Here is a 22,386-nt window from a genome sequence, read left to right on the forward strand (position 1 = left end):
AGACCTCCAGCATCCAAGCCCATCCTGTGGCAAGAGGTTCCACATTGTAACCAGGGGCTGTGCCAGAAAAGGTCTCCTTTTATAAGTTGTGAGCTTACTGGCCTCTTCTGTTACCTTGTAGTCCTTGCACTGTACAAGGCAGAGAATGATCAATCTCTTTGTTTTCTCATGCCAGACACAATTTCCAGATCTTTGGTAACACAACATACGGTCTTCCAGAACATAAAAACATTAACAGCAGTATCTTTTAAAAGCAATAATTTTGTCAGACCCACATGAGAAGACCCTGTGCTTCTCCTTGTCATCCCTCCAAATACAAGTGTAAACTCTCTCCAAGTTACGTAATTCTGTTTGATCTGTCTTTTGTACTGTATACTTACTTTAATGTCTTACATTTTGTAATCTCTTGCATCTTCCTTGGCACAAAACCCGTTGTGGCCATCAGATAAGGAGGACAACCTTAGTTTAATGAGTTCCCCAGAAATAGCTAAGAGTAAAAGTAGAGCCCTAAGCTATAGAGGTGGCTTTAGTAAATCCATGGAAGCATAGACTTTTGCTGGAAAGAAAGTGTAGTGAATGCTGAAAAACCATATACCTAACTTCAGCAAGCTGAACTAAATACATTTTAAGAGAACATCTGTCTAAATTTCTAAATCTGGAAAAGGCATACAGACCTTATAGAAGTCTTTGAGCTTCCCCCAGATGGATGAGTATCCTAAATATTTAATATTCACTTCTAAGAGGAATTAGAGGATTGTAATCAGTAACTCAACCAACAGCATCTCTTTTAGTGCTCTTCAATAATGGGTCACTCGCAGGCTGCTGTGCAAAGCATCAATATAGGTATGTGGGCCTGACCAGAATTAAGGGGGTCCTAGAGGGCGAATCTGGGGGCAACTGGTCACGCTGGTTCTGGAGTGGTGGAAGGAGTCACTCAGTCTTTCTTCCTTCCTTCCCTATTGAGCTGCTCAGGTACTTTCCCTCCCTTGCATCAGCTCTGGAGTTTATTGTACGTCTTCACAAGGGACTTCAGTTACCTAATGCAGCAAAAGCACGGGTTTGTTGAACCCTCCCAAGTGTACTTGGATGAGCGCTAATACTGACACCAAGAGTATTTTGATGAGTGTTAGTTCTGACACCGAGAGTATTTTGACGAGTGCTTGTGCTGACACAAGGTAGGTTCAACGCTTGCTGCTGAGGGGGCACTGAGACCTCCTGCTTTCAGCAGCAACGAGCTGTGAACTCACTGTGACTGAGGGCACCCCACATCCATGGACAGTTGTCCCATGGATGCTCCAATTCAGAAATATATTAGCATCCCTCTTTTTGTTGCCTCTGTCTCTTGCACTTAGATACAGTCTTTTTTTAACATCCAGTTTCCATTGACTCATTGACAGTCCATGTACATTTGAGGTTCTGCCAGTATCTTCTATAGCCTAATTAGTTACCTTTACGTCTGGTGCATTCAAATCCCCTCACAACTCCATTTTTTGCTAGACTTCAGAAGCTTTCCATTCCCTGGTTATCTCAGGAGCCTCTCTGTGCTTCCAGGTAATTGAACTTTCTAAGCAAAGCTGCCCAGTACCTGTCCGTAGTATTTGAAAAGAGGTCTCCCCCCTTTGGACAGTGGTATTAATCTTACCTCAGTTTGACTGGAAATACATCTTCTTTGATGTATTCTGGGATGACAGTTGTGTTTGTCTCAACCCACAAGTTTTCCCACTTCTACTCTACTGATTCTCTCCCCCATCCCACTGGGGATGAGAGTGAGCATATCACCGGGGGAGAGTGAGCAAGTGGCTGTGTGGGGATTAGTTGCTGGCTGGGGTTAAGGCAGTTTAATAGGTAAAGCAAAAGCCGCGCACGCAAGCAAAGCAAAACAAGGAATTCATTTACTACTTCCCATCAGCAGGCAGGTGTTCAGCCATCTCCAGGAAAGCAGGGCTCCATCACGCGTAACAGTTACTTGGGAAGACAAACGCTCTAACTCTGAACGTCCCCCCCTTCCTTCTTCTTCCCCAGCTTTATATACTGAGCATGACATCATATGGTATGGAATAGCCCTTTGGCCAGTTGGGGTCAGTTTGTGCACTGTGTAACTCCATTGGAGGTGGTCGTTTCAGTGATTTTTATAAACATTTTAGGAAAAGTATCCTGCAGGTTTTGACCTTTTCAAATGTAAATGTTTAATCGGTGCTTGCTGAGAGGGAGTGCAAGAACACATGCATGAGGCTTATGGTTCTTTTTTTCTTCTTCTCGCAGTGACCTGCTGTCTTCTGAATATCTTGAGAGGCATATCGAGCAAGGTGGGAAGACAGTGGAAGTTAAAGTAAGAATTTCCTTTTTATGCTTTACTTTTTTAATTTGCTTTGCTTTTGAAGTTGATGCAAACTCACCTATTTTCTTGAAAGGGGAGATATCTGATTTTTTCAGGTGATTTGTTTTACTCTTCTGAAGCAAGTATGTTTCATGTCTTCCAACTTTTCAGCTTTTTAAATATGACAAACCTTATTGGCAAATTTAGTACATTAATGTTTATACCAAAATAGTATCCATGAAAAATGTATACATGGTAGTTCTTTTTACTAGTACATATAATTTACTTCTGATGCCTATTGAAGAAAATATTTCTGGTTTGGTAGCTAGCATTTCCTCATTGTACTGAACCCCAAGTTTGTTGTTTTTAATGAGCTTCTATGTAAGTTTGGGAATAGCGAGATTTATTGTATAATATTTCCAAATATCTAGTCACTGTCTCAAATTGTGGATTTCTTTCACTGGATGTTTGTTGGCATGGTGGCTACAAGATCCTGTTTGTTGCAGTTGTCTTCTGTGAAATGTCCCACTGCCTTTGCAGGAGTGTGTTGTTATTTGCATGCAACATGGGAGAATTTTATTGAGGACCTTCTGTTTGTTAGGACAGTATTTTGTAGACATCAGGTATAAAATAGCTGTGGATTACATGAAAAGTGCATGAATGTAATATAAGCTGTGCATAATGGAAACTCTTTAAATTTGCTTATCAGGTCAAATTTGTTCAAAGTTTACATTTTATTAAAAACCCCCAAAAGTCTTTTACTAAATCTGAGATCACTAAATACCCTGAAACAAATGCGTTAACCTCTGCAATGTGAAAGTGGAAGTGGACAAAGCAATCCTTTAGCCACTGAGTAGCTGAATCCTTTAGTCACTGAGTAGCTGAAGATACGTGTTTCCTTTGGTTTATCCCTTTCTAGCATTTGCAAACTTGAAATCTGCTTTCTTTTTACTCTTTGATAATAGTCTGCATACATTATCAGACTGAGGCAAACACATATGTGTTCCATTAAATTGTAAAGACTAATTTCTCAGTCAGCCGTGCTCTGCAGTCAAGAAGTCTTGACTCAGATTCAGAATATGAGTCAAAGCAGAAGTAAAGATAATAGCTGATATTAGTAAGAACAAAACAATCCATTTGTCTGCGTCAAGGTATATATGCAAGTTAGCTAAGTTAATCTATCCGAGTCCCATCACTAAATTAGGACAAATCTGTTTCTGATGAGTAAGCCTTAATCAAGCAAGGAAATGTTTGAAATCAGTGGCTCTTCTCATGTAAGTACTGTTTAATTGCGTGGGGAAGAGACAGGAGGATTGGGCCTTTCAGAGGAAGGGTCATAACATGTTTTCTGGGCAAAATATCTCCCAGTCTCCAGGGTCCCAGAGATTATTTCCCCTTCACTTAGCTGCTGTGCAGGGTCATGGTATACATTCAGGGATGGCTATCACTGCCTCACTTCCTACTCTCAAATCTGCTTTAAGTAGGGAACCAGCGTTGCTGCGTTGACCTTGATGCTCCAAATGAACTGAATTGGGAATGAAAGGGTCGCGGGGTTGCCCTGCAAAGGAGCGGCATTGCTGCTCGGGTGGCGTGTTTCCCTCTCCACGCTGCCTTGTACCTTGCGCACCTGCGGGCAGGGCGAAGGGGTGGCTGGGGCGCGCAGGGGGCTCTTCTGCCCCTCCTCACCCACCGCTCCGGGGGTTCGGCAGGCAGAAGTCCTATGGAAACGTGCCAGGAAGGGAGATGTATATTTTTGCTTGTTTTGCTGAATCCGAGTGTCTGGGATTGGAGGAGAGAGAAGCAGCTGCTGTGACAAAATGTCCGGAAGAGCCCGTTGGCCACAGTCATGGGCACATTTTCAGAAAAGTTCAGATATCAAAAGATTTTTGGAAGAGTGCAGGCTGCCGAGTACCTTTTGATGCCAGACACTGAGTGAGGCTAATTTCATTACCCAATAGCTGTTTAAAAATAAATTTGGTTCCCTCTGACCAGCCGGTATTTTTCAGAGCACCTCTAAGTGCCCTGGAGAGCCCTGTTCATCTGTCGAACAATTTCTGAAAAGCCCAGCAGTATCTGTTTTGCATTTGAGAAAGTGAACTCTAGTTTTACATCAAATGTTTTTAAAATCTTACTGCAGATACAAGAATTTTTCATGATGGTGATTTAGTACCTTCAATTTCTGTGGAAACTGTTTACCATAACCAGTAAACCCACCTTTAAATTGGTACTTACAATATGCACCAGGCAAAACATAATGATTATACTAGATTTTAAGGATTGTGCAGATTGCTTAGATACTTATTTAAAAATAGCTAGTCAAAGGGTGCAACTTATAAATAAATCACAAAATATGCACTCTGCTACGCAGCATATTCTTAAGCAGAAGCAGGGGAAGAGGTATTTCAGAAAGGAGCCAGGTTTCTATCAGTTGCTTCAACGTGCTGCTCTTCACCCACCTCTGTGCGATTTGTCTTTGGCTGTAGGCAGAAACAGAGGCGGCCTGGCAACATCTCTCTTGCTGCTTTGGTGGGAGAAACGGTGACAGAAAGAAAATGTCCATCTGCCATCCACTGCCAGCTGCAGGCTTTGAGCGAGCCTGTTTATGCAGCAAAAGGACCTCCTCTGTTCTTGACCTTCTTAGTGACCTAAGGAGAGGTGTATTTTAAAATACATGTATATACTTCCCCCTTGCATTTCTCAGTGCAGGAATACTGTACAAACACGCAAATCGTCAGTGCTGCTGTTGTGCCATCAGCAATACGGGAGAAGACAGGAGCTTTGAATTGCTGTGGGAAGGCAGCTGTACGTACACTCAGCAGTTTGGGAATGTTACAGGCATGAATGTGTCCGGGAAGCAGATGCCTGCCTTGGCTCATATGCGATGTGGAGTTGATAACTACTTTTGCCACTCCTCCCCCTCTCCGTCCCCCCCAGTAAAACTTCTTGTGCTGTAAAATATATATGGATCTTCTGCCATTACTTAGGATGCTTCAGAGAGGAGAGGGGGGCAGGGAAAGGAGCAAAGGGATTTTTATAGGGAGGAGAGTCCTCAGTTTAACACACCTTTCTCTTATAAGAGAAAGTTGAATTACATTTGATTGCTGCATAATTCATTAATACATTGGACCACTGTGAAGGTGGAACATGTTACATATGTTTTTGCAGGGTGCCAGCATTTAGCAGCTGCAGAAGAGAGGCTTCTCTGTGAGATGTCCTTGTTGATTTGGCACAGTGAGGCAGCACCTAAGACATTCTTATTAAACCAGCAGCAACGTGCAGTGCTTAAGAAAAACAAAAGGAGGTAGATCTTTGAATTCTTTCAGTGTTTCCCCTCTACACCCTCCTTTACTTTGGATCATGTCTCTAACTGCTAGGAAAGCAGCAGTATTGGCCTAAATTCCCTCTGGTAGCAAAGAGAATAATCAATTAATAAGAAAGAGAAAAACCCTTAATGCATTGCCTTTTCCTGATTGTGTCAGTCCAGATCATCCTCTGCTTGCAGCACATAAATACTCAACTTGTGTATACTTAATGTTGCTGCAGTATATCTCTGTGTCCTTTTATCTCTCTCTCTCTCTCGGCTTATCGTTCTGTCACTGATGCTGTCAGTGAGATGAAAGGCAAAAAACAGCTATAGTGCTGAGTAATTCACATTGCTGGATTTTTCTCCCTCAGAAGGAGCAACTGATATCTATTCAGTGACATTTTCTCATATAAAATGTTTCAGTTTTCCTCTTTGGACAGTGTAGAAATAGATGTTTCTGCCTGTATTCCCCCAAAACATTTGACAATTCTATGAGTTCTTAGAAAATTGCTTTCTGAAAAAAATTAAGCAATGAAATCAGATCCCAGTCAGAGAACTTGCACAGGTAGAGTTGTGGTAGATAAATGCCATGAATTTTTGATGGCATGTTTGAATATAACTAGAAGGAACTATATTTCATAGGCAATCCTAAAATTCTTAAGTGTGGTAGTTTAAACACAGTATGTGTGTTATGGGCACAAAATTACAGGAAGAGTGCTCACAGCATAAAAGAACGTTGCTTTTTGCTTCTCCTTCACAGCATGTTCACAGTCGTGATAGCGTTGAACGACATAAATGAAGTAGTATTAAATGCTCGGTACTGTTTTTCTCCATTGTACTGTTGATGGAGAAGCTTTGGCCGAACTTGCCTTGTGGCTTAAGATTGCCTTGTGGCTTTGTGTCCCCAGCTGTGCTGAGCCGTACTGCTGGTCCCTGCGGTGCTCAGCCACTGCTGTGCAGCAGCGAGCGCGGGCAGGGCAGTGCCCGGTGCCTTCCTTCAAACCGCCTGCGGCCGTCCTCTCCAGCTGGTCTGCCCCAGCGTGGCCTCGTGCTCTGCAGTGGCTCTAGCAGAGGTGCCGTCACTGCAGTTTGGGGAACAAGGGTTCCCCAAACCCTTGCCTCCATTTGGGGCAAATGCACTTTAATGCTGCACAGCAAAGCAGAGGCCTTAGTTGGCAAAAATACTCATTATGTCCTTTTGTTATGTGTATTGTTTGGCTAGTAGCGTGAGCAAAATGCCTGTTACTGTAGCTTACAGCTATTTTAATGCCTGTGCATAAGAGGGGAAAATTACTGTTCTTCATTGCCTTGCTGTGACTAAAGTCTCAGCTTGTGAGTGCCACGATATGTATTTGAAGGGCTATTTTAATGCCCTTTTTTAGGAAAATAATAGAGAAGGGAGAAAAATATTAAAATCTTGAAAGGCCAGAGAGAGCTGGGGACCCTTGACATGATAGGTATTGCTTTTTCTGTTAAAATCCCTCCTTAACATCTGGTCTGCTCGAGGAGCTGTTAAGGTACAGTCCCTTGACTGAGGGCAACGTCTGTGTCTGTCACGTCAGTGCCTGTGTTTGATGAGCCCTTATCCTAAGTAGCATTCCAACATTTCACTGTATTGCCACAGGTACGAACTGATCATAAGGCTACAATAATTTGTGGTGCAGCCAGAATAAACACTGAGCCAGTGAGCAGGTCATTTTTATCATTGACTGGTATGTTTCCAGTCTTATAGCAAGGCGCTTCCACCAGCATCTTCCAGTTTTAAGGGCATCCACTGTCTGAGCTCCATAGAAGAATCTCTTAATTTTTCTTCAGCTTTTGATAACTCACCGTTTTGTAACCAAAGAGGAAGGCGTTTCAACTTGCTGGAAAAGCCTGTATGCTAAACAGGCTTTCCTGTGAGGGATTAGATTTTCTTCCTGAGAACCGGAGCACCAGTTTGGCTGGCAGGAGGGGATGGGAGGGGAGCGCAGGGAGGCTCTGCCCTGGGAGGCTGGAGCCTGGGGCTGGTGGGGAGCTGTGTGTGCATGTGCCCGGAGCTTGCACAACCTGGTGAGGAGCCCCTGGGGGAGAAAAGAAACTGAAAAGGAACAAATAATAAATAATGCAGGAATTACATATGTGTATTTCTGGCAGGGCTTTTTTGGCTGTGTCCGGAGACTAGACAGGCTGTTAGCACCAGAAAAATCACTCTCTTGCTTGTTCAAGAGAAGATTTTGAATAAGAGTTCCCGTAATGTCGTCAGAGCTCCTCCCCCCTGCTCCCTCAACAGAGCTCTGTTTGCCTCATGGCAAATTATTAATAAATCTAGGCCATAATCTACTTTTTAGTGATAGCAATAAACTAGCCAAAGAAGAGCTGACAGGGAATCTGTGAGTCTGACACAGTTTAGCAGGGGATTCCTGCAAGGTTGGTCTTCAGACTGCTCTCATCAAATATTTTCATTAATGACTTCGGGAAAAAAAAAAAAAACGTATGTGTATATTAATGAAATTTACTAGCAGTACAAAACTGGGAAGCATTACAGGGCACAGAAGGATAGGTGGAGAACTGGCTATCTTTGACCAATGGAGTAAATAAAAATGGGATGAAATAGGATAGAACAAATGGCAACTTCTTTCACTTAGGGACTAATTATAGGCGTTTTTGGTGTACGATGGGAATTCGTAAATTGAAAGTTCCACAAAAAGGAGAAGATCAGAGGGTAGTAGTGGAATAGGGAATGACTGTATGGTTCGTACCTTACAGGATGCTGCCATCTCAAAGGGATCTGTGGTCCCAGAGTATACTGGTCAAATTACTTCCTGTAGATTTTTGTCTAGAATTAATGTTACTGTACGTGCCCTGATGACGAGTTGACAAAATTTTTAAATTTCTGTGTGCTTTCAGTTATTCTGGACATCTTTTTTTTTCAGCAGTGTCATGCTGCCGCACTGAGTGGATAGGCATTGAGAAATATCTCACTTTCCTATTTTAGCATTGCTTGAATTATGAAGGCAATTCCTTTGGGGTTTAGTAATCCTCTGTGGGGTACCAGGGCAAAATAATCAGCCATTGTATATAATGCATTTGCCTGACCTAATGGTCCTGCAGGCTGGCACTTTTAATGTACATTTGTATTAACATTTTTTTATATCTGTTTATCTCCCTGCTATTACTAGCTTACTTTCTACATACATCTGCTACTGAGAAGGAGGATATTAAAAGTGGCAGCTTTCAGTATTAGGGAGTCCTTCCCAGGCCATGTTTTTGAATATACTACACTAGAATGAATCTCAGCTTGTGACTCATGTAGTATCTTGCAGGTTTAATTATCTTGTCTTCCTTTTCTTTGTGACATAAAAAAATAAATCCAGTGTTTTTAACTAGTTCTGGAGGGGAAAAAATTGTCAGAAAGTGGAAGCCATTAAGAGCTTAAAACGCACATCCCACTGTGGGTGTGGGCCCCAGTGATGAAGACCTGGTTCTGCTGAAGTGAGAAGTTGGGTGACGCTGTGACCATCAGGAGTCACCTCTTGAGTACTCTCTGCTGTGGTTTTCACATGCCCCAGAGAGAAGACAGCAATCTAGTGCTTGAATTTGCAGAGAACTCCTGCCAGACTTTGTGCACTCGTGAGTTATTTTCCATTAGCTACAACATACAGCATGCATAGGCATCAACCAAGCGTTCTGTAAACTCAGGCCATGCAAGGACTGAGTATAGCTAAGAGAAATTAACTACTGCTATAACATTAAAGAACATTAAATCTCTTTGTAGATGCTCTTATTAAAAAATAAAAGTATCTTTTTGGGTTTAACTTAATCCTTTTGAGGGGGAATTAAGCTAAACAAACTGAAGCTGCTGTACTTCCGAAAGAGTGCTTCCATGCAAGACTTAAGATGTCAAGCTAAAGCACACTGCACTTACTTGATCTTGACTTCTTTAAATAGCTTTGCCTAGATACAGCTGTTGTTCCCTATGGATACCAAACCACTGTACTATATACAGTAGGTTAATGTTTCTAGACACAGTCTCAAGCTCTGTGAATTCTCACTTAGAGAAGTTTCTGTCATTCAGAAATAATGAGCCAATAAGGAAATCTAATTAGTATTTTTCTCCATTTTACTCAGAACTTTATCTTCTCCTGACTGATTGGTATCCATGTAGGTGCGTGCCAACATCTCATCTTCTGTGTTGTGTTTATAGTAATCTTGTACATCACATGCTTATAACTTGGCTTCAGACTTGGGGTAGGCTGATGAACTGATGTGACAGATTACTATGGGTAGATTATAAAGAATTTTCATATAGTCCCTTAAAATGTTTGCTCCCTTTCCCCTATGTACAGGCATGCAGAAATGGGGCAAAATGACTGTCATTAAAATGACTTGTATGCCATGACTCAGAGACACTAGGCACTTCTACAAGAGCCAACTTAAAGACAGCAGAGTAGGCAGGAAGAGGTAACCAACCCTGTTCTCCTCTGCCTTATCTTTTATCTGGCAGCTGATAATTAAAATAATTTTCTCTAACACCAAGGTAAGGCAAGGCAAGTCAAGAGGCTGTTTCCCAAGCAGATGCCAAGGCAGCTCCCGGACCAGATGGCGTTGCACTGGCATGAGCTCTCTGTCCACACCCTGCAGCTATGTTCATGGAGCATCTTCTGTCGTAGCTACTGGGCAGCAAACACAAGCCTCATTTGGCCTCTGAACCGGGAAGCTGGGCTGATAGCACATGCCATCTGCTGAAAGCGCCTACTGTGAGCCACCGATGGCAGTTGGAGCGAGTTGCCTGTGTGCAGGATCCTGTCTGTCATATACACGTTTGTCTGTTTTTTAAGAGTGCTGCCAACTAGTCTTTAAACATGGGCATTTTGTGGAGAAGCCTTAGAAACGGTGATGAATTTATCCTAATTTTGGAATCCATATTTCTGATTTCAGCATCTGAAATAGCGTTATAACCTAATGTCACTACAGCATGTCAGCTCTGAGTTGTATGAGTACATGTGATAGCTGTCCTCCTACAAAGGGAGGGCACCGTTCACATTTGCAAAACAGTTGGCTTGCAGTAGTCTACAGTACACCGTAGCTAAGTCCAGAGACCTGCTCTGCAAAGAGGTGATGCCAGGGTCCATGGAGTTGTTACTGAGCTGTGTAAGGGCTGAACCCAGGGCTCTGCTGCAGGACAGCACAGCCCCGCCAGCTGGACCCCTGCTATTGCTGAAGCACATGTCAATTAAAAGAGATTTTTTCTCAATGCAGTTACACAGGTGAAAGTGCCATTTTGACTTTTCTATTTACAAATGGAAATATATCCGTCACAAGTCATTTTCTGCCGTAGAAGTCAGCGAGAGGGTGTGCATTTTCTTCTCCTGTTGCTCTTTCTCATTCAGTCTTAGTTATCACTGGGTCAAAACCCGTGCAAGCATCAATAATTCGTAAATAGATCTAAGTGATTACCAAGGAAACAGTTTTAAAACTAGTGGCCCCACAGTGGGTAGCTCTTTAAAAAGCTAATCGTTATCTGGCACTTCACAGAATGGTGGCATGGTCTTTAGCTGGCCTTTTGGGAGCTTTCTGCTGCAAGGAAAGAGGGACCTGTGTTACTAGGATATGAACTAGACCAGCAATCTCCTTTCCTTTGGATTAATGAGTGTTAAAATAGGAATATGTAGCTGCTGGAAGAAGGAAGTTATTAATTTTAGGGTCAGTGCTTGAGTGTAGCATGAGTTTTAATGGCCAGCACCTCTCTTAATTGCAGAAAATTGCTTACTTGAAGATCTGATGTCGGGTGTTATTTGAAAGCAGATGAATGTGCATCCTTAATTTTCCTCCCCTGGGAAGGTCATAGTGTCTCTGAGGTGAATAACAAACACTGTCAGTGTACAGTCAGCAAATGCTTTTTTCACTGAGACTGCACAGAAGAGTGAACCACCGCCATCACTGACTGTCGTGGCTGTTCTTTTGCTTTACTTATTTCCCCCCTTCATTGTGAATATGGGTTAATGTGGTTTTTGTCTTTTTTTGTGTTTACGCAGCAGCTGGCGCCTCTCTGGGCATGGACAAACTATCTTAAAGGATAGAAATGGGGACAGATTTTACTTGCATTGCTAACATCTCTGCCTTCTCATTTTTTAGTATTTTTGCCACACTACCTACCCAGACAGGCTGCAGGGAAACTCGGGCTGACATGGGCTAAGTGGGTTGCATGCTGGTTGGCGAGGAGCTGTAGCAGTTCACAGGGCAAGATACCCCTAATTCAGGATTTTGCTATAATTGTCCAACTTAAGCATCAAGATGAAGATTAAATCATAAACTGACCACTATCATAATGATTCATGTTTTAATTGACCCTGGGGTCATTCTGATTTTTTTTTTTTTTTTGGTAGAATGTTATTACATTTTTAGCTCCCCAAATGAATAGACTTCTTATTAAAATTCTGTATATTCTGTATTGCTCTTGGAAGTCACCGGTAAGGCTGAGAGGTTTCATGAAGGAAGGAGAACTTACTGAACCAAGGAAATGGACAATCGCGTGCCAGAGGCACTGGCAGAAAATTTGCCTTGCGTCATGCTGACCACAGCATGAACAGTGCCTGTGCGCCTCGTGGAGGCAAAAGTGTTGAACTTCTCTCTGCTGTAGCCTTAGACTGCCTTTGGATGTGGTGTGAGAGTGTGTGTGTGTGTGTGTATGTTGCAGGCCTGTGTCACAGGCATTGTCACCGGGCTGACCTTGTCTCATGGGAGATGGGGATATTTAGCCTAATTTTCTCCCAGACTCTATACTGGCCAGGTTCCGTTTTAGAGCAGAAAGGAGTAAATGTGCTGCTCACACTGATGGCTGGCATATGTTAGAAGAGCAGTCTTATTTCCTCTTCATCTCAACACTAAACCATTCCCCAGTAGCTGACAAGGCCAGTGTGGAGGTTTGATTTGCTGAGATGGGCAATTATTGCCTGCTTTTGAGAGAGCAGAGAGGGGCTCTAATAGCTACAGGAAGCCAGTAGCTCTTCATGAAACACCCTTGATGCTCTGGACTGAACTGTTATTGGTAATGGTGCTAGTTTCAGCTCTTGGGGGAAGTCTTAATTTTCATATGGGACCAGAAAATTTTTAGGAAAAAATGAAGATTTTTTTCCACTCCTCTCTCACTGCTACAGATACCAATAGAGAAGAGAGACAACCCCAGTCCTTCAGTGAATGTTTCCAAGAGCAGAGTAAAAGAAGATAGATGTCATGATTACTTTTAGTCTTTGGTGGTCTTAGATCTTCCATATACTGCAATTCTTCCTGTAGTACAGTGTATTTTATTACAGCACCTGCTATAAAGGAGCTTTAGTACATGTCAAAACCAACAATATTTCATCTCAGCACTACAGGGAGGCAACAACAGTAACCTTCTTGTCCAAAATTGCATGTGCTCTAAAGAAAACATTGACCTGTAGAGTCCCTTCAGTTGTTCTGACTCTCAGTACAGAACCAGTCCCAGACTTTGTAGCTTTAAGTGCTTCTCTCTTCACAGGTTTTGTGAACTGTTGAAAACTAGTCTCCCAAAAGTACAATACACAATTTGCACCCTCCCCACCATGTGCCACATGTTACTGGCATGTTTTATCTGCTTGAGACACTGTTAAGGAGTGTTAAGCAATTGCTCTTCCCAGAGCCATCCAGTGCTAGTGCCATCTGGTTTCACTGCACCACCTCTTACTTCCTTGCTGAGATTATAACAATCCTCAGAACTTCCTTTAGGAGTATCCTGACAGCAGGATTTCTTACACTGAAGGGTTCTCTTCAAAAAAACCCAACACACCACTAGTACATTAAGTACTTGAAAAAAGCTATTTTCATTTAAACCCCTTAAATTTTATTAACTGGTTTGAGGTGACTTACATTATGTTGATAGGAACATAAGTCCACGTGTAAAAAATATCCCCCAGATGTAACATATAGAAATAGATGTTTTGTAGTGGTAAGAATTGGTCCCCGAGACCGAGAAGATCAGAGTTATATTTCTGTCTCCACCAGCATTACTGTGAACTTCAGTAGATGAATGAGTTGAATTGATTTGATGAAATGGAACAGAGTTCATGTGTCTGAGTTGTGTTTTTCCTAGGCAAGAATTTAGAGCTGCTTTTCTTATATTTTTCTTTTCTAGATCTGTATGCATAAAAATTTGTTCATGGTTTTATTATGGAATAAATTAATTTGGAGGTACTGTCATGGGGCATTTATTTGATTCTCATTAAGAAGATCAAAACATGCTTTTGAGCCACAAACTTGGATTCTTAGTATGAAAAAATGTTCCTCCTGGTTACAAAGACATGGTTTTGCAAACTAATGGAGCCTGAGATTCTACTTCTGGTATATATTAACTACATTTTCTGAGAACAAACCAATTTGTCTAATTACTCCAAATTCCTTCCACAGCTAGAACTCTGTACAACTCCCTACTGATAGTCTTTTCAATATTATTCCCATATTCATGTGCTTACTCCAGTTATATCTTTTACAGAAATACTACTGCAAGAGTTCTGTTTAGACAGTATTTTATTACTCATAAGGTTTTAGCTCATCCATATAGTTTGATTGTTAGTTTTGCTATTAGCTTACTGGAGTCTCTCTTTGTTTACTTTTTATTCATATATTCTGGAACGACCTGAAAGCCTTAAGCAGTACTGTGATCCTATAGTGGGGGATATCCTACAGACTGAAAGAAAGAAAATCTCAAATGAAGAGAGCTTAAAGTAACTAAGATATAGGAAGTAAGTAGGTGTAAAAAAGGAGAATAAAACAGAGAAAATGAGCCAAGGTTTCAGGAAAAACAAAGTAACATGTAGTCTGTCTAAAATCCCAGTGGCTAAAATGCATGTGAATGCAAAGCAGAAACTCAGACCATCTCCTTTTCACTTGTACTCCATCTGAGTCCCAAACACTTGATGGTCCTGAGAAATGCTGGTCCAAGGGTGATGGGTCGTACGTTTTCCATCAGACACCCTGCTGTAGTCTGGTATGGAGGCTCAGTGCCAGAGCTTCTCACGATATGAGCCAGATAAACATCAGCACAGCCTGTCGAACAGTACCTGTGTGGCACCAGTAGTGTTTTCCAGCAGACATCTTAGTAGAGAGGTGCCCGTGGTGGGTAGCATGATGGTCACTCTGCAGGTCAGTTTGGTGAAGGTGTTCTGTATCTGTACCAGGGACACAGAGAAAAAGATGCTGAGGTGGACAGGCAGTGGAGGTGGCTGCTGTCACTGCAGCAAGTGGAAGGAAGAAGTGGAATGTAGAAGAGAGGAAATAATGCGATTGAAAGAAATTGGGAAAAAAAAAAGTGTAACACTTTTAACAGAAGATATGCCACAGGGATTCTCCTCGCAGAGTGAAGCAACAAGCCTGTCAAATAGTGTCAGACTCGTTGTCTGTTGGAGCAGGTGTTGCATTTCCCTGTAGCGCTGCTGTTGCTGGTCATGGCAGTGGCGAGCTGCCCCCAGGTGCGCTGCACTGAGTGCTTTGGGGTCCAACAGCGGCACGGCATGCATAAATGCTCCAGCAAAGATTTTGAGGAGGAACTAATGATTTCCAGTGACCAGGGTGAAATCAGGTCTCTTTCCCTGCGTGCAGCCACGCTCTGACAAACAGGCTCCTATACTCTCTTAAGGAGAGCACCTCAAAACAGAGGCACCTATACTTCATAGTTGCTTTCAAAAATAGTTTGCATGCCTTGGAGAAAACAGAACAGGATTTCCTGATCAAAACACAAAATTACCAACATATTCTATGTGTTTTTTCCTTTTGCCTGATCATGATTAATTTTTTTTTCATATTTGAAAAATAAAATCTAAGAGCATTTAATGTCAGATGTCTAAAATGACTGTGCTATGCATCGTGCGAGTGACTGCCAGCTTCTGAAAAAGCAGTAATTGTAATGCATTTCCCTCCCTGCAGTAAATGGACATAAATATTCACATGGCTGGGTACATTCAGCTAGGTAGATTATTTGCTGGTAGGGAATAGAAATAGTAAAGTGTTGCTATTAAAAAAAAAAAGAGCACTGAAAATCTTCTTCATAGTCCTTTAACCAACAGTAGTGCAGTAATATGACATAGCTGAATTTGGCAAGGCAAGGTAACTTACCTATTTGAATAGGTAAGTTCCTCTGCAGGGTAGAGTGGCAGTGAGAATTTAAGGGATGTTTGGATCATTTTTCTAATTTTGCATACAAATATTGACATTGTGCAATACTGAATACATTCAGTGCATGTGCAGCAGGGCTTACTTGGCTATCTGTGTGACTCCTGTGAAACTAAGGGGGAGATTTTTTGAGTAAGGTCTGCTGGATTTGATTTGGAATGTGTATATTTTATTTGCAGAAGAGACGAGGCAAATATTAATTTTCATTGTATTCCTTTACTGCTTGGTTATACTTAAAGTTTCCATTAGTTTTGGAGCACTAGTGAGCACTTCTGATTTGTTCTGTTTTTTAATCAAGTATTATTATTATTTGATAAGCATACCTTTCTCCTCAGAAGTAGGAAATTGCCTTACCCTCAGAGCAGAGTTCATCTTGTCTGATGTAGCCATGTGCAGACCAGGTGTTGAGTCTAAGCCCCCTATTTCCGACTCTTTTCATAGTCAGTGAAGAAAGATGAGCACTTCTGGAGACATTTGTCTCTGAAATCTGTCTTGGGTTGCCAGGGATTTCGCACTGAAAGTATCTCCATTCTGTGCAGAGAGTCGAAATGATGATGCTTGTCTAGGTACCAAACCATGGCTAAAAGGAGATGGGGATGAACACCCTTGTGAGTGATAGTCAATTCTTGGTGCCATGGCAGTGGGTTGGCAATGTATTCATGGAAAAGCAGTGTCTGACAGGAGGGAGTGTGATACTGTGGGACATCCTGTGGATTTACAGTCTCAATTTCCAATTTCAGGGAGGAGAACATTGCTATTATCAGGGAGAAATTCGAGGAAATCCTGTATCATTTGTTGCCTTGTCAACATGCCATGGATTACAGTAAGTCTGCTGTTTTGTTTTTACTGGCCTTTGCTTATTAGTCTTTTAAGCAAAATAAAGCTGTTTATAGCAAAATAAGTGCTATTTATTTTCGTACTAGTTTGTCACCAATATTAAGTACTCAACAATCTTTAGAAAAAAAGGGTTTAATTTGAACCTTGCAAAAGCCTTGTTTGTTTGTTTTCAGAATTCACTGACAAAGCATGCAAGTTTCTTTCCTTTTTCTTTTAAACTGAGGACAGTGGCCAGGTATTGTTTTAAGATAATTTATTATAGAGATAGAATGGTAAAAGTAGCTGAAAATATCCTATTCTACAAGAATAAAAAACACTGCCAGTATTGACATGAACCATTTGGAAACTGTGTTCTTTTCTTGTTGCTACAATGATGTATTTTATCTTTCTTTTCTACTCTCTTTACAAAGGAAAGTGTCAGTTTAGAGTTTCTCTTGTCCTATCCATTTTCTTCACAGAATTGCTGGCCTTAAGCTGTGTGCGTGGGATAATACCTTTGATATAGTAAAATCTTGGAAAATTGGTATGAAAGGATATAAAGTTGTGCAATAATAGTTTTTTTTAAAGTACATCATTTTAGTGATAATATAATTAAAGCATCTGTTATCTGAAGGTTACATGGAGCTGTATGTTGATTGTACAGCTTTTGGACATGTCTACTTTTGGCACTATTGAAAGATGCTAGTCAGGTTTTCAGAGCAACCAAGTAACTTCATTGTCTGTTGAATCTGGGAATTACAGGATCTCAGTGCTTTTGATACTGAGATCAGCTTGAAAAGTCATGGCAGCAAGTGAGCCTGTGTGGAGATTACCTGAGCTTTGCCTTTTTCTGAGGAAGCAGGGCTTAGCTGATGGAAATCTTCTTCAGTTTATTGTCTGTCTCCAACTATTCTGTAGTTTTGGTATCAGTCATATAAGTACACATATTTAAGTAGTGTCTTTCTTTTCTATTCGTATATTCTTTGTTAGGAAGGGGGAGAATGCATGCAGAAGACTTGTCATCCTTGCACTTGTCTGATTTACAGCTGTGTTTATCTCTTTTATGATCAAGGTTGAGCAGCTCAAGAAACCTGAGCCCAGTTTCAGTATGGACAGTGAGCCTAAAAATAGTAGCATCCTAATGCATCCTGAGCCACTGCATGGCTTCCATTAGCAGTGATCCATTAGGTCTTGGCCCCTGCTAACTCCTAGGAGAAACAGCAGAAAGGAAGGAGAGCCTGCATATGTCCTTTCCTACACTTCTTTTGTGGGTTTGTTCTTATGACTGACCCTCCTGCTGCTCTGTATTCTTAAATTGCCTGATATTCAACCTGGTCCCTTCTAACACAGTTATGTGATGAAAGATACATTTTTTTAGCCTGTGTAATTTAGCTCAGCCTTGAGAAGTATCTCTTCTCCCCCCCCCCCCCCCCCCCCCCCCCCCCCTTTTTCTGATACAATAAAGTTTCAGCAGTTACCCTTCACACAAAATGCAATATGAAGCTTACTGTAGCAGGCTGGTAATTCCAACATCCAGTATGAGAGAGTAATGTGTTCCTGAGTTGTATTAAACTCACTGCATTCTCTGACACTGCATTTCCATCATTACAACTAGCTCCTCCGCAGTTGATTTTAAATGCTAAGTAATTACTAGAAACTCACACTGGCAATCAGAGCTCCGTAGCTCCAACCACAGTTTGGAGCGTCTCGCTGGAATAAGGGAAGCTGCAGAGAGTTATCTTCTAATAAGGTCTGCAGGGCAGGAGCGTTGCTTTCATGAATTTTAGGTGCATAAGACAGAGCAGATGCCTTTAATAGAATAACAAGCTTCATATTCCCAAAGTTCATGCTAATCTCTCTTACTTATTAGTACCCCTAGATCTTGGCCAGTAACAGCAGAATTTTTCATACATGTGAGAAAATGTTGTGGTTTTTTAGTCATAAATTATGAGTTCTTCTGTTGGTAATGTCTACGTTGTGGTCTTCCTTTTATTAGTTAAATGAATCGGATGACTGGCTGACAGAATACTTAAAATTATGAATTTCTTCTCTTCTTAATGACTTTGCTAATGAAAAATGTATCTCTGCAACCTTAACTCTGAGCGAGCCATTTTGTTTGGAATTTTTTGTTTTCTGTGGGATATGCAGTAACCACAGTTTCCTATGACTTAACACAAAAAACTTTGAATGCAAAACACACTGGTTGCTGGGATAGAAATAAGCTATAGTCAGGCACGACTTGCAGTCCTGTTTCAAGGCGAGCTGCACAGACACCAGGTTGGTCTATGATTTTGCTGCCCACTGGTGGTGAATACAAAACCTGCTGTTATTACTGCAAATTAGACTTTCAGGACTACAAATTTGTTTGTTTGAAGAATACACACAGTCCAAATTCAGGTTTTTTAAATGGCAGGTGTTTTGGTATTGCTTTCTCTCCAACACATCCGTGAGCATGTGATTTCTTCACAGAGCACTGGACTATTGAAGTCGGTTGGAAAAGAGCCATGAATGCTTTGAGTGGGCAAGTCAGATCTGTAGGTCAGCCATGACTATTATTCTTGTCACTGTTGAGTGACTTGATCAGACGTCAGTGCTGCTGGGTGCAACAGTCGCACGAGAAGCCCTTTGTTGATAGCGCTTCGTCTTGCAGACTCTGCTTAAGTAAAATTGCAATTAGAGGGAAGGAAGTTTTGCCTGATTAAGAGCTGCAGGATGTTCCCAAATCTCATCTTATTCCCAGGCAAAGAAGCTTCAGCAGGTGCTAGAATATTTATCTTAAACTGTGTAGACTGTATTTATTTCTAAAGAATAGGCACAGGTAATTTGAAAGGTGAAACAGCTTTAAATTGTAGATATACTCATTATCACACTTGATGTATGTTATACAGTCAGTAACTCAGGCTACTTCAGTGTATGCTACATGGTTAACCCCATAAGTGAATGATATTAAGAGAAGTGTGCTCATCCGTAGCTGTAATGGCTTACAAGCTTAATACGTGCTTATATTTCTTAATAGTCAGGAAAAGAATGACAGTATTTTAGTGACTGCATCTGGTCCTGTGCAGAACCAAAATCAATTTTGCTGATTAAAAAAAAAAAAAAAAGCTGCGTAAGAAAAAATAATAGTATCTGGTTTTGCTGTTTATAATTCCGATGGGGTTTTTTTGGTGCCTAAAAGTTTGCTAAAGAGTAATCTAAATAAATAAATAATCTTGCTTTCATGCTGCTGTTATGTGCTATGTGCCAAGTTTGAACTTACAGCTCATATTTATGGCCAAGCTTAAAGCCCTTAGTAGTGGCACTTTGAAAGGGACATGCTGATACAGCCTAATCCCAACCATGTGTGTATACTACTGCAATAAAGGCAAAATTATTTTTAAAAAGTGCTGATTTGGTTGAAGATCAGAATAGTAGTGATAAATGCCCTTTGGTTTTATGCTCTTACACAGCAATACCTGTATCAACACTTTCTTTTAAGGTGCAATTCAACCACACTTGTGCGTCCTGCATTATCTTAAAGACTAAACCTCAGTACACTCTTTACCTAAGTAAATTGAAGGTAACTCTTAATAGAAAACATCCTTGCAGGAATGGACCTCACCTTTGTTGTACATTCGAGTGGTAATGCAAAAGCATCTGGTGTTACTGTCACAGACTATCTTCATCCATTTAGAGGGCCTTAACAGTTCAGTTTGTTCTCCATTTAGAGTTGAACTGTGTGTTGGAATTTAATATGGAAAATCAGTGATAGTGTGTGGGCAAGCCAAGTGACAGATTTTCTGAGATGCATAGCAGTGTGCTTATCATGAATGACCTTCAAATTTCTGTGGTTGAGAAGATTTGATGCCATTAAGAGACCATGAGTACTTTGCCAGAACCATGGGTATGGCAGAAGGCTTGGTCCTCTGGATCTTTTTTCACCACAACCCATTGGAAGCCTGTCTGATGGGGTTTCCTATCTCCTTATCATGAACATCATATAATGTCCATATTGAAATGATAATGCGTATAGCCATTAATGTTTTCTAGAAATATAAACTTAAACTAAGTCAATATAAAAAGAAAAGACCATCTGTCATAATTATTATTGCTGAAATGTCCAAAACAGCCCTCTGTGCCCAAAAGAGCTCATTATGTCCTTTGTACTTGGTACTACATGAAATTACTGAGGAAAGAGTTAATCAAAACCATTAAAACCTAACAATAAATTCAATTCAATAATATTTTTATTTCGGGGAAAGCTGTGCGCAAGTTCCAAATACGCGTGTTCCTACAGAGAGGTCTCTCATTTATCTGTTGCAGGTAGATCTCTCTTGCATGGGAGTGGGGGCTCTGAACTGGATTTTCAGTAGGCTAAATTTGCCAGTTTTTGTGGTGTATATATGTGTTGTAGAGAAGCTTTGGGGAAGAAAGAAGGGTCTATATCACCACGGGAGAGAATATCTTTCTTTCTGAAGTGAAGAAACAAAAGATTGACTCAGAATTACATTCAGTTCCTGAAACCATTTTTTAACTGCTTCCTTTTCTAAATAGTTAAATTTTTAAAATAGATGAACTTCTTAAACTTACTTCCATGTTGCACTAGTATTTGTTTATTAAATCAGTATTTACATTTCCTGCTCTCGACAGTGGGATGTTCTATGATGGAAATCATACTTACCTTATTGAGCCGGATGAAAACTACACTTCAGATGTAAGTAGAACTTATAGTAGTCCTGCTGTGTTGTTTGTTGAACACAGACGTTCATGGGTACAGGGTAGGCGTAAGGCTCTGGGACCAAAGGATCATCCCCTCATTCCCAACTCATTTACCTCATATGTGAGTCCCCATCGTCACAGACAAAAGTAGACTTCCAAAATTAGGCAGTGGTATGTGTGTATGTGTGTACTCTGTAACACTTGGATGTAGAGCAGTGCAGCCCCAGAGGGTGATGAAGGTCCCTTGGAGCCAGCAGGAGAAGCCTGTGAGTGCCCTGTCCCCTTCTCTGGCACTTCCCGCTCTGGATTCGTTACGTCCCTCTCCTCCTGGTTTGGCCTTGACTCCAGCAGCTCCTGTGACTCTCATGGATGTTCCCTGGGCAGCTCCCTTAAGCCTGGCTCTAAGCGTGCTCAGCCACCCTGTTTGATGTACTCGGGTATTTCAAATAAAAGATGATTAACTGTGGCATTAGTGATCACATCACAGTTGAGAAAAGGAGAAGTGTGTAGAGTAATGGTACCTTGCAACTTGCATGTTCACTAGTGTAGGTGTTGGATAACAAGGACCTTTGGAACTGTCTATTTGATGCTCATGAGATGGATTAGTTTATCCAAGTTTAATACATGCAATTATTTACTATTTCAGGATGACTTCCATTTCCACTCTGTTTACAAATCCAAGGTGTTTGAGTTTCCTTCGGATGACCTTCCATCTGGTATGGTTTTTTAATATTCATGACTTATTGACTTGTTTTAGTCTAAGGCCAAATTTGTTAATCTTATTTGATAGATAATCTTCTGATAGTATATTGTTTATTTGTATAACTCTTATTTTTCCTGATTAAATAAAAAAGCACTGAAAAAAAGAATCTGAAACACTGAAAGCACTGGAAGAGAACATGAAGCGCTGAAAAAACCCTGAATCCGATGAATCAAAACTCTCCTAGACCTTCATGTGATGTATGTTTCTCTTAGCAAGTCATGCGGTCTGTGGACTGCATTAAGTGCTAGTAGTTGTAGAAAGGAAAGGACTGAGGTAGCCTAAAGATGATGAAAATAAACCCCACATTGCCAGTGGTTGATA

At 41.1% G+C, this 22,386-nt stretch overlaps 1 protein-coding gene across 19 annotated transcripts in view; it reads left to right on the plus strand.

Annotated features, from left to right (window-relative positions):
* The window catches only part of ADAM22 (ADAM metallopeptidase domain 22), a 139,689-nt gene that overhangs the window by 59,307 nt on the left and 57,996 nt on the right, over positions 1-22,386 (plus strand). For all 19 annotated transcript variants that reach the window (XR_012774163.1, XR_012774164.1, XR_012774165.1 and 16 more), the window contains exons 4-7: positions 2,263-2,329; positions 16,529-16,611; positions 21,234-21,297; positions 21,949-22,018. Coding sequence is in view for 13 of the 19 variants with exons in the window: in XM_075492772.1 (XP_075348887.1) it covers positions 2,263-2,329; positions 16,529-16,611; positions 21,234-21,297; positions 21,949-22,018 (284 nt within the window). In the remaining 6 variants the exon portion in view is untranslated. The remainder of the gene's footprint in view (positions 1-2,262; positions 2,330-16,528; positions 16,612-21,233; positions 21,298-21,948; positions 22,019-22,386) is intronic.

Source organism: Mycteria americana, chromosome 2 (assembly GCF_035582795.1).
Source record: "Mycteria americana isolate JAX WOST 10 ecotype Jacksonville Zoo and Gardens chromosome 2, USCA_MyAme_1.0, whole genome shotgun sequence".
Lineage (NCBI taxonomy): Eukaryota > Metazoa > Chordata > Aves > Ciconiiformes > Ciconiidae > Mycteria > Mycteria americana.